This window comes from Zootoca vivipara, chromosome 8, assembly GCF_963506605.1.
Source record: "Zootoca vivipara chromosome 8, rZooViv1.1, whole genome shotgun sequence".
In the NCBI taxonomy this organism is placed as follows: Eukaryota; Metazoa; Chordata; class Lepidosauria; order Squamata; family Lacertidae; genus Zootoca; species Zootoca vivipara.
In genome coordinates, this window is record NC_083283.1 from 56,924,756 (window position 1) to 56,943,557 (window position 18,802).

The window sequence follows — 18,802 nt, forward strand, 5'->3', positions numbered from 1 at the left end:
ATAGGATCAGTTTTCCCATGGTATTTCAGCTCCCCCCTCCTTAATTCCTTTTTAAAAAAAAGTTTAAATCCATTTTAACTTATTAAGCTACTGGAGGCCTGATTTATCTCTACTGAAATGGAAGAGAAAGTGACACTACTTTGGCCCTATGGATAGTGGACTAAAAGTACCATCAGCCCAAGCATGGCCGACAGTACTAGACCTGGAGTCCCAAATCATCTAGATGCATCTGATCCCTGATGGTTTTCAGGGTGTAACTGGAGTCCACTCTTATCTCCACCAATTTGTCAAAATATACCACTCAGAGGTCTAGTAAACACTATTTTATTTATTTAACAAAGTTTATATACTGCTTGATTATATAACCACTAAGCAGTTTACAAGTACATAAACTTAGTAAATAAATAACTGAATGATTGGTGGGAACTTTGCCTCCATTATAAATTCAATTTTTATACTGCTACAAAACTTCAGAAACACTGTAGTAGTAGTTTATTGAGCTAGGTGCTCTCTTCAACACAAGAGTTTTAAAACCAGTTAAAATTACGGTGTCAAATGTATCTCAGCAGTTTTGCTGTTAGACAACATTTTTCTGTTTAAAAAACCCCTGAATCCAATTGTGGTCTTTCTTTCCAGCTAGAATTTAGAGGGTCCAGTGAACCCCACAGTAGATGGATACTGTTGAAATAAAAAAGTGGCAGAGAGTTAACCTTGGATCTCTGCTGCTTCTCCTAACCCTTCCTTGTGTCCCTTCCACCCCACTCAATATTCCTGAGATGTCTTTAAAGATTGCAAGCTTCTATTTCTATGCTTTGTTCTTTTAAGCCTAATTTACACTATGGCACCTAATGCTGAGACATTTCACTATAATATTATTAATGAAAAAATATTATTTTTAGCTTTGACCCAGAAATTCTTAATAAGCAAGACATTTCATTACCCTTGGGTGGCCTCAGTCATTTTTTTTACAGTTTCCCAGATGTCAGTATGTGACCTAGATCTCTCTCTCTCTCTCTCTCTCTCTCTCTCTCTCTCTCTCTCTCTCTCTCTCTCCCTCTCCCCCCCCCACACAAACACTGCTGAGAAGCAACATGAGTTGTTCCATCCTTTGACAAATCTGTCCTGCCCACCCATAAATAAATTATAAATATGGAATGTGAAACCGAGAGAGGTTTCTCCCCCCACCCCAAGAATGAGATATATGAGTAATATATTCTCCCTACCACTACCAAACTGACTCTACTTGGCTTCTTCTTTGCTCACTCATACAATTTCCCCCTGAAAACCTGTCATAAATCAACCTTGCCCCATTGACATTTAAAATAAGCATAGCTGGGAGTAGTTTGGCTACTCAGATTGCATTGCCTGTCTCCCAGTCACTGCTGTAGAGAGATGCTGGAAGATGCTTCTAACAGACTAGACAATACCTCTTGCCTGAAGTATGCCTCTATGTCTTACCAAACCTCACTTCCCCAAACTTGGGTGGGTGGGTTTTTAATTCATTGTGGCTCTTTGCCTTCTCTTTCCTGTAAGCCTTTTCCTGACTAAATTCTGCCCTAAATTTCTTCCCAGTCCTGTTTGTTTCCTTCCAGCCTATCTGCCCTAGTTTCATTAAATCTCTGCAACCAAAACTTAATCCACCTCAGGTCCTGCAGCAATAAATGCTGCTCGTTACAGCAAGCATCCCAGACCTTTTCCTCATTTTTTCACTCCAACAAGTTCCTGGGGAGCAAAGTTTGCATCGTCCTCTCTACAGCTTGAGCCTTTTTTAGACTTCCCCAAAGTTTTCCCTTACCACCATTATGCCAAACCAGTTAATTTGTGGAGGGAAAGTTAGGTCAATATGATGAATTTTTAGCTGAGACGCAGGTCTTTCAAACAAACTCCATGAAACAGTTTTTAGATTGAGTTTACAAAGTCTGGTCCATAGCATTACTGATAATCAATTAAGATGCAATTTCCATCAGCATCAGAAGTTCTATAATTTAAGAATGAACATCATAGAATTGGCTCAGACAGAGCAAAGTGCAAGACTTTTAATCTCAGGTTTGTGGGTTCAAGCCCCATGTCAGGCAAAAGATTCCTGTGTTGCAGGAGGTTGGACTAGATGACCCTTGTGGTCCCTTCCAACTCTATGATTCTATGAAACAGAAATAAACACATCTATGAAATTTTGACCATTAGTAGAAGCATAGCAGAAGCATAACCACACAATGGATAACAACTGACTAACTATTGTGCTGATTAAAAGCCAGTTTATGCTGATTCAAGTAGCAAAGCTTTCTCTGTCATCACTGAACTCTCAACAACTTTTAAACAGGGAAAGGTATAAATGAAAATCCAATTACAATTCCGCATGTTTAAAAAGTGACTGATGAGTTAATATTTTTGACCTACAACACACACCACTAAAAAGCTACTGTAAGAGCACCCATCTTATTCTCCTTCAGGAGACACAAGATGAATTTGGACAGTGGCCAATCCTCTGAAGGTCAGATGCAGGATTTACAGTGCAATCCAATGCAATCAACAGAGAAGAATACTCTTCAGTAACATTTGGCTTGTGTCCAAATTCCTGGTTTCACATTACATCTATGAGAGCTATAGCAATCCGACCTAAATGGCCATCCATAAACAAATTAAAATCGGGGGATGGGTTATTTCCCCAAGATTCATGGATCAATAAATAAATAGTTTCATTGCAAGACTTTGGCATGGGGGAAACACTCCTTAAGATCAGTAATAAGATGATGAGAGTGCACTGACCAGGACCAGAGTGATGGTGGAGAAACACTGGCATAGAGGTAAAACTGAGTTACTCATTCACTGACTTAAGGTCCCAAACTCCCTAAGCCCAGTGTTCATTTGACATTAAGATCAAATATTGAAATTGTACATTACAATAATCCTAGGGCAAACCCAGTTACCAAACCAAGCACTAAATTGTTACCACTCTAAACACAAATGCCTATCCACTTTACTGTGTTTGCCACAGACAAATACGGCTTATCAAAATGAAAGGGGCATGTTTATTTCCTGTGTCTTTTCTCACATGTTTCCCAGAACTTAGAACAAACACCATGGCTGTCCTTTGATAGGGGGCAAGGGCAGGGAGCAGCGGGGAAATTTTAAAAATACAGATGCATTTTCCAACACTGCATCAAAAGAGTACGATTAGTTGTCTGACCTTGTGTGAGGGCGACAAGAGCAGTATAAGGGCTCAAAAGAGGTCCCCAGAATGTGCTTCTTGAACAGTATTTATTTAATACACTGCAGACTGTCACCTTGAAGTACCTACCTCTGACATAGAACAATACCTGCTAGGAGTCACATTGCTAGAAAAATAATGGTGTGAATTCAGATTTCTGTGAAAAAATGTTTAGAGGACAGGAAGTTAAAACTACTTGTTTTTGTATCTCTTGCAGACAGCAGAACCGCATACTGTACTACTATCCCAGAAAAACAGTAGTAATAATTTTAAATATTAGATTTGTGACAGAACTATTAAATTATAACATTATTTTCCCAGAGAGGTGGCTGTGTTAATTTGCTGTAGCAAAAACAAAAACATTTTGTGAAGCCTTAAAGATTATCAAATTTATAATGACACAAGCTTTTGTGAACTAAAGTCCACATAATCAGATCATTCTTCTTATGTTTCCTTTGTGGTAGGAACTTTCCCGGTTTATGATGTTTACATTTTATGCAGGTATAATGAATCAATGTTCCAAATAAAAACGTAACTATACAAATAGACCAAAGCAGTAAATAAACATAAGGCTAGAAGAAAAAATGTCATGTGTTATAGGGTGACAATAGAACCAAGCAGCATGTCAAAGCAATGGTTGGACCCAATGACAAAATACTCTTGCACTATACTGTAAAATATGTTAACTTGTAATAGCTATTTGAGACATATCAGGGTGACATGCACTACACATCTAGCTAGCTATGGCGTTTCAAGCAAAAGTTTGCAGACATAGGAAATAATCCAAAAGAGTCTTGCAAAGAGTCACTCAAACACGGTGGGTTTGTTTGTGTATCTCTATTTCTATCCAACAAGTTACTGTAAATATCTCAAGTGCCTAATTCCAAGTGGTGCATGGGCAGGATAAACATTTTATATAAACAAATAATAAAATAGTTACAAAACCATGAAGCTATAACCACTGGGGGAAAAGGAAGCAACACCAGATTTGCCAGTTGCACTCATTGCTCCAATTAACTATACCAGCCTTCGTCAACTTGCTGCCCTCCAGGTGTTGTTGGACTACAACTCCCATCAACCCTCACTCCTCGGTCGAGCTGGCTGGGGCCAACGGGAGTTGTAATCTAAATATCTGGAGGGTATCGGGATGGGAAAGGCCAACTTCCACAACTGACCTCTATTATTTAGAAATTAGGAAGTTTTAGGATCTTGATGCAAGAAAGCTATGTGGAACAATCTTCTTTGAGGTTGATGGGTGGGGCGTCAATCCACTACTCTCTGTCTCTTCCTCAAACTGAACTTCTCATAAAATGTGTTGTTGGTTAGGGATAGTGGCCAAAGTTAATTATATTTTATTATGAAGCAAAATTTACCATATAAAGGAATGGTTATGCTCTCTTTAATACTGAGGCCCATTTTGACACCTGTATAGTAAGAGCAGAAAAGTGGGAAATGTTTTAAGAACAGTAGGAGGGCCACAGATTGCACACATGAATATTGTAGCCCAGAAGATTTCTACAATAAATGACTACACATATCAGCTGTTAGAGGACAGCCTCAAGATTAACTGTGTTACTTATAAGCATAACCTTCTAATAGATGTGCCAAAAAATTCACATTCTGTGGACTCTAGCCATAACTGGAACAGTAGAAAGCAAAGCAAGAATCTATTTTGGGAACACGGTGCAAAGCAACACAAAATTAAAAATTAGGAAGACAAATCTCTTCAGCTCCAGACCCTCAACCACTTACATAAAGAATCCTATGGATTAGATCCATACCAGGGCTGTAATCTAAACCACACTTACCTGGGAGTAAGCCCTATTTAATTCACAGGACACACTCTAATAAGACATAGTTGGGCTTTTAGCTTTAGCCATGCCTACAGTAAATCCACTGAAATCAGTAAGCATGATTAAGTCTGGATCCAACCCTATGTGTTTGCAGCCAAATGGATAACAACACAAAGAGGGTATACTTGGGCAACATAAAGCATGCTGTGACTCACATGGATAGCAAGAAATCTGTGAAACTATTTCTAGCTCAATATTCTGTTTATTTTATTCTTCCATTGTAAGTTTTATTTAAAAATTGTGTGTGTGTGTGTGTGTGTGTGTGTATAATTAAAAGTTTTCAGATTGGGAATCAAAATAGACTTTTCCATAATATTTTACTCTCTCTGCTGTTCTATTACTGACAGCCAATGTGTTGCACTTGAGAGTGGATTGGGCTTGGGACCTAGAATCAAATCTAGGATGGATCCTTCTTCTACTTCAGTTTTGCATGACCAATGCAGAATTTATGAATGATAATTCACAAAGTTGTTCACAATCAACTACCCAGTAAAAGAATTGTGAACTTCAAGCAGATTTCATGTTCCTTCTGCAAATATTTTTTGTGATATCAAAATGGCACTTATTCCCTTCATGCTCTCTGGTTTTAAAGTGCTGATTAGCCTTTGCAACACATTTAACTATCCACTTCCAAACTAGAAACTAGAACCTTATTACATTGTTTGCCAGTTTCATCTTCCAGAATTGGCTGAGGCACCACCTGAGATTAAAAGACTCCATAGTAAACTTCAAGATCTGCTGTGGAAGTGACATTATTGGTTTGGTTTTGCTTTATTATGTATTTTGCATTCTCATCTTGTATTTTTCTGTTGTGAACCACAATGGGATACAAATGTAGTAAATAAGATTTTTTTAAATTTAGGTTTACACCTTGCTCTATTTTGACAGCATGCACAGACCCAAATGTGGGTCTGTCTCCAACTCCAATATAAATTTGTGATGTGGCATCTTAATTTAAAACAAAGACAGGGACCCACAGGAACTAGAACTTTTACTTTCACTCAGAGCGAGTTTACTATACTGTACTAGAATTTGACACTACATTAAAAACATATTTCATTCTCAGCATCTCTCACATCAACATCCAGAAACTCAAGAAGAGAGGAAACATTCAAAGTGGTACAAGAGTCAACTTACCAGAAGAGTATCCTTAAAATGTTTGCAACTAATAACACTAAACACACGTAGGTTGAAAAGCCCTCTGCATTCTGTGTCCTTTTAATATCTCGGTATTGCGGGACGTATGGCACCACACCTCCAAACACCATGGCTGCAGATGCACCCCAGGATATCAGCTGCTGAATCGGAGCCACTAGCCACTCCCATCCATCTTCCTCCATGATGGGCAATATGAAGTCCCTTAACATCAGGGCAGCTGCTGCAAAGGGATTCCCCTTTTACTTCTTCCTGAGGCTTTATTGGCGTTTATTCATATCTAATCAGTTTGTCATTCCATGTGTCCTTCTTTATGCAGCCCTAACAAACAAACAAACAAACAAAAACCAAAGATAAAATCTCATAAAATTGTTACCGCAAGTTGGGCAAATCACAAAGCACCACAGAAAGTCACCATTCTTCAATCCAGTCCCAACCAGTGCCTGTTCTACCATGTTCAACAATGGATTGGTTGAGTGCCAAGACTGTGGAAGTCTAGCATGCCTAGAAACAAAATCCTCTGAGAAAGAACGTATATAAAGATGTACACACAGTCACTATAGGTTTTTCGGAAAATAAAGACTGCTCATTCATTATGCTACTGGTTCCAACACATTGGGCTCTCTCAAAATGTAGCAAAATAATGTACTTATGGGGTCTTCAGGTTACTCCACTACAATACAGCAGGCAAGATGACTCTGCAAGTTATTTGGCATGCTCCATTATTATTTACAGGAATAACATGTCTTTCAGGGGCTAGGATAACCACTTAAGATAAATACTGCAGAAACCATACTCAAAGCAGAGAGTTCTTCAATGAGTTGCTTCTCTGTGGTTAAGAATGACTGTTTACATCCAGGCCTTCATGTTCCATCTCTTTCGGTATTGCCAGACACACATCTGCACGTGTTTTCCCCACCCCAACTGAAGATAACATGACACAACTTATTTGGAAAGCATTTTGTGAATGGCTCAATACATTTTCAGGTTGTGAGTGAATGCTTGTCAGCAGGTCATTTCACTGGATTTCTGCCATAAAGTATTGTTGTGACCTGCACCATTGAACCATGAGTAAAATCAGCTCAATTGGAACAAATCTCATCAGGAATAGTTATGTGATTCAGACCAACATCTACTTGACAACATAGGGATGAAGCAGCACATGACTGAGGTTTAGAGAGATGACACCAAATAAAATGAATGTGGGTAGCCTAAGTTTTTATCAACTGTTTGGTAATAAATATTTTATAGCACCCTTACAAAATAAACAATTAAGATATTGACAGTCTTTGTGAGTTTTAGTTTACTATTTTTTCCTAAGCAAACTAATAATCTAGAAAAAATATTTTTAGATTATGCACACATATCACTGTTACTATCATCTTTGCAGAGGCATTTACTCCTGTGTGTGAGAAGAGGGTATTTCTGTTAGAAGACAACACTTGCCAGCTGTACTTTTATAACTAGTTGAATTTTTTTTTATTTGAAATCAATTAAAATCTGCTGCCCAATCAACTGGGAGCACGTTCTGGAAAGTCGCATGAAATCAATTATCTAACCAATTAATCAGTGAGTGAAATATATGTCTTAAAACTCTGATTGCCCCACTAACTGCTTGTATGGTGTAAAGACCATAGAGAAAGGAAAGGGAAGTGACGGCGTTAACAAAAAACCCAAAAAGAGAGAGAAGAGAGAAATTGAATCCCAAGAAGTTATAGTAAAAAGAGAAACCAGATGAAGGAAATGAAAAAGGCATGTCAAGTGCTACCGAGTATGGCTTGACTAAGGTGCACAGGAATGGCTGGGGCAGCTCTTCTACATTCTATTTTTGAGGGAACTTTGCAGACTTCCCCTCTAGCCTACTGAACCTATATGATCAACTGTGAACTGCTGGGAAATTAAATGACTGAGACTCCCGCACAGCTGAGCCATCTCAGCCTCCAGAGAGGACAGGCAGGGTGTGGGGACACTGGCCGTAGCCTTCACAGGAAGAGCCTTAAAACAGTTCGGGAAAGGAAGCGGAACTTTTTGGAGAGAGACATAATTCGCTTATCCCGAAGTGACTGATTGCCTGCCTTTTGAATGGCAGCCTCCTCTTCTAGCACAAAGCAACCGTTCCACCCTCGACTTCCCTCATACTCATCCTAGCAACTCTACCAAACTCTCCCCGCCCCCGCCGCAAAAGAAAAAAGAAAAAGGAGCTCCCCAACATGCATAAAGTGCTCTGGGACGTGATCTCTCGCAGTCTCGCATCTCCCCGACACCTCACCTCGGCTCTCTCCTCCCCTTATCAGGAACAGTTACGCCGCCGAGGGCCCCTTGCACCGAAACCCGAGCATCTCCTCCTCTTCCTGCGACTGCCTGAGGGGGCAGCGCCGGCGGCGACCGACCTTCCTCCTCCCCCCCCCCCACCGCGCCACTCTTCCGGCCCCCTGCCCGCGACGCCTCCCCAGATGCAGCTCGCGCCTCCGCCGCTGTGCAGCTTCTTTTTTGCCGCTGCTCTTTCTGAGCGGTTGGCGACAATAGCAGAAGCAGCAAGGGAATCGGCCCTGCCTATGTGACGTCACGACAGCCAGCAGCGCCTCCGTCAATGAAAGGAACCGCCCCGCGCTTCCAGCCCCGCGACTCCTGGGTCCTAGCGAGAGACGCGTGCGTGACGATGTAGACGGGCAAGAGGAAGCGACGTCCCAGTTTATTTGTCTTTTCAAGAACGGGTACTGTTTTTTTTTTTGTTTTTTTTTTGCGCCAGACTCTCTGCCATGCGAGTACTGGAGTGTGCTTGGTGGGGTAGCTTTTCCGAAGATATGGGGAGAGGAAAAAAGTGTTTTTTTCGCAGAGCAGCATCAAGGAAGGTGTTTCTAAAAGGCATTTCAAATGACGTCATCCTCGCCAAAGCAACAGCAGAGAACTTGCTATTTTTAACTATTGGTAAAAGTAATTGCTGGTCCATCCCCCCAATTAATTATCATTTTTTTATGCACTGTATGTAAATTCTTGCCTCGAACAGGATTTGTGATGACCTCTGAAGCAGTGAACCGATGGATAATTGACTTCCGTTATTAGTAGTAGTATTTATTCCCTTTTTTATATGCAATGTTGCTTTTAACCAAAGCAGAATAAAACCAGCTCTCTAAAACAGGGCTGGGGATTGGGGAACTAGTGGTCGCCCAGGCGTTGTTCTAAAACCTTGTAGGAAATGTAAAGGTCTGGAGTGCTACTGATATTCCTCAGAGATTACTTCACAATTACTGTTTTGTGTGCATGTATACTCTATTCTCACATGGTTGCTGAAATGGTCATATCTAAAAAGGAGGTTCCAGCTTCCAAAGCAAATCCAGGCTACAGTACAATCCCAAGTACATTTATTCATTTATTCAGAAGAAGAACCAAATTCAACAGGATAACAACCTTTATGTGTGTGTTTTTTTAGGCACCCCTCCAAAAAACCTCTGCTACTGTGGAGGCTCCTGAAGCACTTAGTGAAAGTGTGGATGGCTCGGAAGCTACTGGTGGTGGAAGTCCTGCCAGTGATAGCCAGTGTAAGACCACAAAACTGGAGTGTTGCAAATAGTGGAGCAGGACCAGTCATGGATCAGCTGAATCCTAAACTGCTCCAATTAAAGATTAGAATCGAGGCTTGAGACAGGCGCCTCTGCTACATCAGCCTTGAGCTGGTGCAGCAAAACATAAAATCATAGAATTGTAGAGTTGGAACAGACCATGGGGGTCTCTCATGCAACTTAGTAAATATATATATAAGAAATAGGTTACTGATATATTGATAGCAAAGTAATACAAGACACCTGAAAATGATCTAGAATGTGCCTTGTATTTTATTTGAAAGTGATCTGTGATATTTCATGCATCTCAGTTATAAGCTAAATTACCCTCAAGGGGTCAGAGAAACCTTTGTTCCATAAATAGCTTTTCTATGTCAGCTTAAGTAACAGCATATACTTCACAGTTGCTAGAGGTCACACATCTCATGTGGCACTCATCATGCATCTTGTTCTAGCACACACTTGCTCATACCACAGCCTGACTATAATGAATCCCATGCAGTTCACCTTAATGGCTATGATGGAAGCTAGCTTCAACCAGTCACATAGAACCATCTACCTCCCTTTATTTTCTTTTATCAAACTGTGCATGGACAAGGAAACAATGTCTTGCTGAAACTGATTATCTGCAGGAGAGGAATATACAAATCATGTCAAATATTCAAATACACTAAATCTCTTTCTTAGGCATATCGTTCAACAAAATTTCAATAATGCTTATTTAGACAAAAATCCCATTGATAGCTATAAATCTTATAAATCTATAAATCTTACTTTCACCAATTTTAAGCTTATTTATTTTGGAGAGTATATGGCTCTAGATTTCTTCACTGTGGCTCACAAAACATGCAGCCTTGTGTTGAAACAAAACCAATCCACCAAGAGAACATTTTATTAGCTTTCTAACAAAAATCTTCCCTGTTCATGTGGAACTGTAGAGCAGGAGGAAGCACACGGTGGCCTCTGACACCAAGGGACCAAAGGCTTTTGGAAAGCTGCAGTCCCTGCCCCACCAGGAAAAAAAACTGTGGCAAGAGAAATACCATTCCATCTTCAATCACACTCCCATCTCACCTGTCCTTCCATTACTATTGGATGCCATCTTCAGTTCTCACATCTCAATTGCCAATCCTCATCTTTCCCCCTTATCTTTTCTCATGTCTAACCAGCATGGACAGGGGAATTTATAACTATACTGCCCAGCATACTCCTGACCAAAATAAAACACAAATCGTATTAAGAAGAAAATGGCAGTCTTTGGTCTGCAGCTCAGCAACCTATGGGACTCCCTAGCTGAGCTGTGGTGTTCTGTGTGGCGCTGGACAAGTAATTTCTCCTCCCCACAGTTGTCATTTATGACATGGAAACATTTACAGTTAATAATGAATCTAGAAATGCAGTTGAGATTAATATGATAAAAACAACACATACACATGTAATCATCAATAATAATCTTTGTCATCTTTGTAAATACGGATATATTCAGTCAGGTATGTTTATCCAATTTTTTTGGATGACTCCCAGAAAGCTCAAAGAAAAGCAGTCACAATCTACAGTACCAGTATAACTTGTTCTGCCAGTCTCTCTCACATATTTTTCTCAGCAAATGCAAGCCATCTGTGTACTCAAGAGTGAGTAGGAACATTTGAGAGTACATCTCAACCTTAATTATGGTTGCCAGGCACTCCTTATTTAAATAATTCCTCATTGACAACTCCACGGAGATATGTGGCCTGCATTTCCTTCCAAATATTATGGTCAGGATCTCAAGAACTGTGAAACCAGTTCTGCCAGTCCAGCAGGGCTTTTGACTTGTTTTCTCTAGCACCGTAATCTCCTTTCCCTGCCAGATGACAGCTAGCTATTGAAACTGAGGGGCGCCATTGAGGCTCCCAGCCTGTGTGTGTGCGTGCGCGCGTGCGCAAGGGGGGGGGCAAAAACTGGGTCTTTGACCCGGGTGAAATAGTCTTGTTTCATTTACAGAAACTTAAAGAATGATGGAATGACCATACATACCAATATTATGTCTTTATATGTCTCCTCTCCCTTGTTTTCTTGATATTATGCACTTTCTTATTAATTAAAAAGTATTTTCTTTCTTTTTTATAGATAAGTTCTCTCTTCTTGTTGTTTATACTATATTTGATGGGGGGAGGGGGTTTATGTTCAGAGCCACACGAGGGAATACTATATACATGAATACAGTGATTTTTTTTTTGCTGGGGGTACGCAGGGGTATGCATACCCCTAAAGGTTTTGTGAATCTAAGTTTGGCCTCATTGAGGGGCAGTACTTCAATATGAGTAGGAAAAGGAGAGTGCCCCTAAACTTTTTTTTTAGGTGAAAAAGCACTGCATGAATACATCCCTCAGCTTGTACTATTCATTGAAACATCCAAGCTGTGTGTGCCTTGAGCGTTGGAAGTTGGCAGTTGGCGGGGGAACTGAGCGCGCAGCGCGGCCTTTCCCCAACGGTTGCCGCCTGGCGACAAGGCACGCGGGCGAGGCAGCCAGGCTCAACTGCCACCACCACTACCCCGTCGCTGCGCAGGCGCGGGGCTGAAGGCTTTCGATTCTCCCACTGGCTTGCCAACCAGCGGCCGTTTGAGGAGGGAAGAGCGGGAAGGTGAGGGACGAGGCGGCGGAGCCACCACAGCAAGGGAGGAGGAGGACAGGATGGCGGACAACGACCCTCAGAGCGCCAGGGATCTCTCTCAGTTCGTGAGTGCTGGACGCTGCCTCGCACCTGGCAGCGCCTCTCGGGGCTGCGTGGGTTTTAGCCCGAACTAGGCTGCGCCTCCCTCACGAAATGTGTTGCTGCCTGGAGAGAGGATGGGTCTCGTCGCTGCTTTGGCAATAAATGGGGCGTGGAAAATGGGGTACTCCTCCTAGCGGGCCAGGGAGAAATCCAGCCGTCGAAGATTTCACCAACTTGGAGCCGCAGGGAAGGCGGTCCATTAAGGGGGGAGGGAGAGCTTCTTGCCTCTCAGAAAAACGTAGCTGAAGGCAGAGAGGGCAGAAATACGGAAAGGCTTTTAACAGGGGACGGACGGGCGGTTATTCCTCTTAACTGAAGGTTTCACGTCCTATGTTGCCACTCTGGTACCGGTAGTTATTGCCACTTTCAACTTTACTCCAGGAAATGCCTTTACTCCAGGAAATGAGACTATATACTTCTAAGTCATATCGCAATCATAGCTGCCAAGTTTTCCCTTTTCTCGTGAGGAAGCCTATTCAGCATAAGGGAATTTCCCTTTAAAAAGGGAGAACTTGGCAGTTATGATCGCAATCCTACCAGGAGATAATAAATCTGAAGTATGCAGATAAGTGCAGGAGTCCTAAAATGATACTTTCATTTTAGTAATTAATCCTCGCCCCTGTTTCATTTTTGTACTTCACAGGTGTGTCATATAGGTTGTGCCACACAAAGAAATCTGAGCCGATTAATAATGAGTTAGTCAAATCGGTTCCCATCTGTCTGCACAAATCAGCATACAAGACCAAGCTTTTTTAAAGGGAGAAATAGTTTGTTCTCATCTTAGACTTAGATGATGTACACATGAGCTGCAGAGGGAATGACTTGTATTGCATTTCAGAACTATTAACAGTGCAATAATCTTATCATTGTAGCTTTTTAGTTGATGAGACTGCTATATTGCATTAACTAATTAATCAACAAAAGGTTGCTGGACTAATAGCCACCAACAGATTGTTTCACTGTTCATACACAGAAATTCATATTTGTTATAGGTAACAAAATCTGCAATAGGAAGTGTTCCTACTTGAATTCTATATATCTTAATCACAATTGGTAGAGTAGAGAAAATGTAACCTTTAAAGTATATAGCTGGATATGGGCATATTTTGTATTTTTAAGATGCTGACAGGTAGAGAGATTAACCTTACAATACATGGTTGTTGCACACTCTGCTTACAAGATTCTCATTTCCCAATAGCGTGTTACGTAATGGATTCATCCTTCAGCTTCATTGTTCTCTTATAATGACACTTTGATAATTACAGCTTCGATGTCAAATATAAATTCTTGTTGTACAAGCACTTATGCAATAATTTCTGCCCCCAGCCCTGAGCATATTAGAGCATTCACACGTAAACAGAAATGTTACAGAGAAAAAACATGTTGTTGAAACAGATTGGCAGAGCAATCTCATCGTGGTGGGTGGTCAGATTTAATGGTGGAAGAAGCGCTGTGTCTGAGTCCCACTGGGCTTGTCATTCAGTTTTCTTTCCCAACAATTCCAGTGTTCTTGTTTTTTGTTTCATTTGGTTTTCAGTTTTGCTCCTGTTGAGTCCCATAGGACATATTCCCTACACCAGTTCCAGGGCTGGTGTAGTTTTCTTCTAATTTGGAGGGTCTATCCAGGAAATGGGACACTTTGGATCCAATGCCTCATTCAATCTGGCCTCCCCCAGAGAATGAACCATCTCTTTGCATCAGAGCACTGGTGCTGCAGAGCTGAAACCTCTGTGGCAGGCATCCCCTAACTGCAGCCCTCCGAGATGTTTTGGCCTACAATTCCCATGATCCCTAGCTAACAGGACCAGTGGTCAGGGAAGGTGGGAATCGTAGTCCAAAACATCTGGAGGGCCGAAGTTTGGGGATGCCTGCTCTACGGCCACAACAAAGAGGTCTCCAATAATGAAATTCTCTCTCCACATTCATAGTGAGGCAGCTACAATATCCTTTGCCCTTAAGAAAGCTTCTCAGTGACAATAGGACTGTGCTCTTCCATTCAAAATCTTACTTTTCCTCTGGGTCCCTCTAGCCTTACTTTATCCAGACCTTTACTGTACTGTTGTTTTAAACCACAATTTTCCTTGGTCCCTGAGCCATGGGCATAGCCAGGATTTATTTTAGGGGGCAGACATTGCGTTGGGGGCAGAACCGAGTTATCTGTGATGCAATTGGTCAGTTAAGTATTTGAATTTATTTACTTGATTTAGGGAAGCAGCTGCTCTCCCTGGCTACACCCATGGGTCCCTCCATTCCTACTTTACTCAGACATCTGCACTTGTTTAAAGCACCCACTTTTTTCTTTCAGGATTATTTCCTTCTCACTGTACTCAACCTTTTCCCTCTTCCATTCCTTAGCTGTCTCATGTGAGAGAGATAAAGGATGTGGAGCCCTAAAATAGTCCATTGTATGAAGGTACTTTAAGCAAACCTCTGCCAATGTTCAAAATTGCTGTTCTCCTTTCAGTTTCTTCCATTCCTCCTTTATTCAATCTCCTGTTGTTTTGAGCCACTACTTTAACCCTTCTCACTCCCATGCCATGGCCACTAGTGTTATACAAACTGCCTTTTCTTTTGCTCCACTGCCCTGACTCTATGCAAATTCAGGGTTGTGATGAAGCCCATTGCACGTAGGAAGACATTCTTATTTCTTCTGAGTATACATGCACTTTAAAATATCTTCCTTTAGTCAGCTTTAATATGCAGTTAGCATTTCCTATCCCAGTGTACAAAATCCAAGCCGACTATTTTTATGCCATTTTATTACAGCAAATTGATGGACTCATTTTCCAACAGCATAAACACATTTTGCTAACAGTATCTTTATTTCCCAGGCAGAAAATCTACTACAACAGTTACAGGAAAACTTTCAAGCACTAGCAGACAAATTACTTCTAAGAAATATCCTTTTGAGTTTATTTTCGAAAATTAATATCACAAATTCTGCAAATTGATTACACTTTTGAAGCCATTTATATAACCTGCTTGATTTATAATTACCTTTTTTCCCCAAAATAACTGCTTATGATTCTAAAAGTTGGATAAAAATACATTCAAATATATTGTAATAAGAATTGCTAAAAAGAAATTGTACTAATTGCCTGGAACAGTAATCAGTGATGGGAATCCAATAAATCTTATGCAAAAACATAAGGAAGCCCAGCAGCCCGAGGCTTGGGACCCTCGTACCTACGGAACCGCCTCTCCTGGTATGCCCCACAGAGGGCCTTAAGGTCCACAAACAACAATATTCTGTAGATCCCGAGCCATAAGGTGACTAGATTGGCCTCAACTAGGGCCAGGGCCTTTTCAGTATTGGTCCCAACTTGGTGGAACGCTCTCTCACAGGAGACCAGAGCCCTGCAGGATTTGTCATCTTTCCGCAGGGCCTGCAAGACAGAGCTGTTCCGCCTGGCCTTTGGGTTGGATTCAGCCTGACCCCTGTGTTTTCCTCCCTCATGGTTTGGATTTATGGACTACTTAAAATGAGGCTGCATTTTAAATTTTAATATTGTATTTTAATCTGTATTTTAATTAATTGTTTTCTTTTATGTCTTATTGTAATTTTATTGGTGTTAGCCGCCCTGAGCCCGGTTTTGACTGGGAAGGGCGGGGTATAAATAAAATTTTATTATTACTATTATTATTATTTATTTCAGTCCACCAAGGGCCATTAAAGGGCCAGAGAGAAGCTATACCAGTCATACTGACCAATGCCTTTAAAATAAAAATCCTATGCCTACACAGAAGTAAGTTCCATTGAATTCACCGAGCATGCATATAGGATTGCAGCCTGTTTTCTCAGTCAAAACCACTCTTGACTGGCATGTCCTTCAGTTTCATGTCACTCTGAGCATTAGACAATTCCTGGTGAAAGAGCAATCTGTCTTTCCACTACATGATTACTAAAGACACAGAAAAGAAGCACAATGCTCTTTAACCTTTTTTACCAGATGAAATGGGCGAGCGCATAAATGATTTAGAGAACCATGTTACTGGACTAATGGCACAAGCTGGGATAGAAAACACCAGTGAAGAACTAACGGTAAGATTCTGGTTTTGTAAAATAATGTGGTATTGATAGTCATCTGTGAGTATAATACTTTTGAAACACCAGTTCAGACTCGTGAGTGTTCTTTTTGTTTGGGCTGCAGTAATACATTACATTGATTGACTGATTGCTTGAAGATTAATAGCCACTCTTCAATGATGGTGGTGGTGATGATGATGACCGCCCTATACCCGAAGGTTTCAGATTTATTGATAAAATCTTTTGCAAAACAAACTTTTTTCTTTCTTAAAAACACCAGCAAACAGCTCAACAGAGAAGGCTAAATCAATCACTCATTTAAAATGTTTAAAGTAATAAATACATTTTTTACAAACAAAATTTAAAGTACCTGAGTAAACTAGTACATTTCATTTAGCTCCTACATGTCAAAAATCCTGAGCATAGGACTGGGCTTCCCAGAGAAGGCTCTTCCATGTCATTACCAAATTAGCATCTCCTAACAATGGAAAGTGAGGAAAATCCCCCTCTGATATTAAAGCATGAACAGGCTAATAGAGGTAGAAGTTAACTCAAGCCAATGAGAGAAGCAGTTATTTTAAGAGTGTGAATTCAACAACTGAGTAGTACAGTGGTACCACATGTTGCGTAACCTCCAGGTTACGGCAGCGGCAAGCCCGGAAGTGTATACTTCCGTGTTTCGGCGCGCACGCAGAAGCAGCGCCTCTAGTTAGATTTTTCGGGGTGTGCACGGCACCCCGAAACAAATTAAATTCATAACCAGAAGTACTACTGTACTCAAAAGTGCTTGGGGTGTGGAAAAGAAGGTATGAATGCATAGTACCTTAATGACAATGCAAATGTAGCTGAGTTTCTGCAAGACAGATGGCACTCAACTGAGTGTAGGGAAGACACGCAGATACAGATAGTTCAGGGAAACTAAAATTAAGTAGACATAGCATGTTGCAGAAGAATGGTATACCAGATGTCTGTTTAGCTTAACTACATATTCTTTCATAAGAATATTCTGGCGCTATATTCTAGTATAAAAAATGTGTCTGCTCATTCAATAGCAATCTTTTCATTATAAATTAGAAGCATATGTAAATGTGGAATGTGATAATGAAAGTCTATTTAGAGGCCTAATTCAGGCCTGATGGTTTCATTTTCCTAATTTTAACTCAAGCCTTATGCTAATATTCATTTTGTACAGCATTGACGAGGAAGACATGAAAATGAAAAAAAACCTACTACTTGGAACTGATTAAGTATCTTTCTATACCACAGCAATGGCTATAGTGAAAGAAAATCAAGCAGAACATGTATAATCACTTGTATTCATTATTTCTCTAATGAAGGTAACATTTGCTCTTCAAAGTTTTGCATGAGTCAAAGTCATTATTCATCCGAGATCGGTGGACTACTTAAGTTTACCTGAGTGTCTAACATTGGAATCACCCCAACACTGAAACGTAGTTTACTGTAACAGTGAAGACCATGGTGATTCATATTTTTATCAGCATATGAACAGACTATGTTCATGTAAGTTCCATTGTATTTTTGCCCATGGGTTCTTATCTTTCCCTAGGGTTGCCCTACATCCGCTGTGCTAGTTTTTTTGCTCAACAACTTTAAAGGTAAAGGGACCCCTGACCATTAGGTCCAGTCGTGACCGACTCTGGGGTTGCGTGCTCATCTCGCATTATTGGCCGAGGGAGCCGGCGTACAGCTTCCAGGTCATGTGGCCAGCATGACAAAGCCACTTCTGGCAAACCAGAGCAGCACATGGAAACGCTGTTTACCTTCCCGCTGTAGCGGTTCCTATTTATCTACTTGCATTTTGACGTGCTTTCGAACTGCTAGGTTGGCAGGAGCTGGGACCAAGCAACGGGAGCTCACCCCGTCACAGGGATTCGAACCGCCGACCTTCTGATCGACAAGCCCTAGGCTCAGTGGTTTAACCCACAGCGCCACCTGGGTCTCAACAACTTTGGGCAAAGCTAAATAAAGCTCAACAACCCTACTTTTCCTTTTGGTAGATCATACAGGGATAAATGTTATGAGCACCAGATGAGAAAAGGCAATACTAAGAATAATGAAATTGAGAGAAAGTTCAGAAGTTTGCATTCCCCTAGGTTCCCTCCCCCATTGGCTGGCTAGTACCTGTATGAGTTGCATGTTTTGAACTCTGACCGCTGCATCACTGGAACCCAGACCAGCCAGAACTAAATTGATTTTAATTCTCAGGATGAATTCAAGATAT

The 18,802-nt window shown here is 40.9% G+C and overlaps 1 protein-coding gene across 3 annotated transcripts in view; it reads right to left on the reverse strand.

Annotated features, from left to right (window-relative positions):
* The window catches only part of SLC66A2 (solute carrier family 66 member 2), a 61,565-nt gene extending 52,832 nt beyond the window's left edge, over window positions 1-8,733 (reverse strand). For 2 of the 3 annotated variants that reach the window (XM_035125804.2, XM_035125802.2), the window contains exons 1-2: window positions 8,486-8,731; window positions 6,199-6,537 (exon numbers count right to left, since the gene is read on the reverse strand). In XM_035125804.2, the coding sequence (XP_034981695.1) occupies window positions 6,199-6,428 (230 nt within the window). In that variant the 5' untranslated portion in view covers window positions 6,429-6,537; window positions 8,486-8,731. Of the gene's footprint in view, window positions 1-6,198; window positions 6,538-8,485 lie in introns of all 3 variants that reach the window. The other variant, XR_004693230.2, reaches the window with a different exon arrangement.
* Between the last annotated feature and the right edge of the window lie 10,069 nt (window positions 8,734-18,802).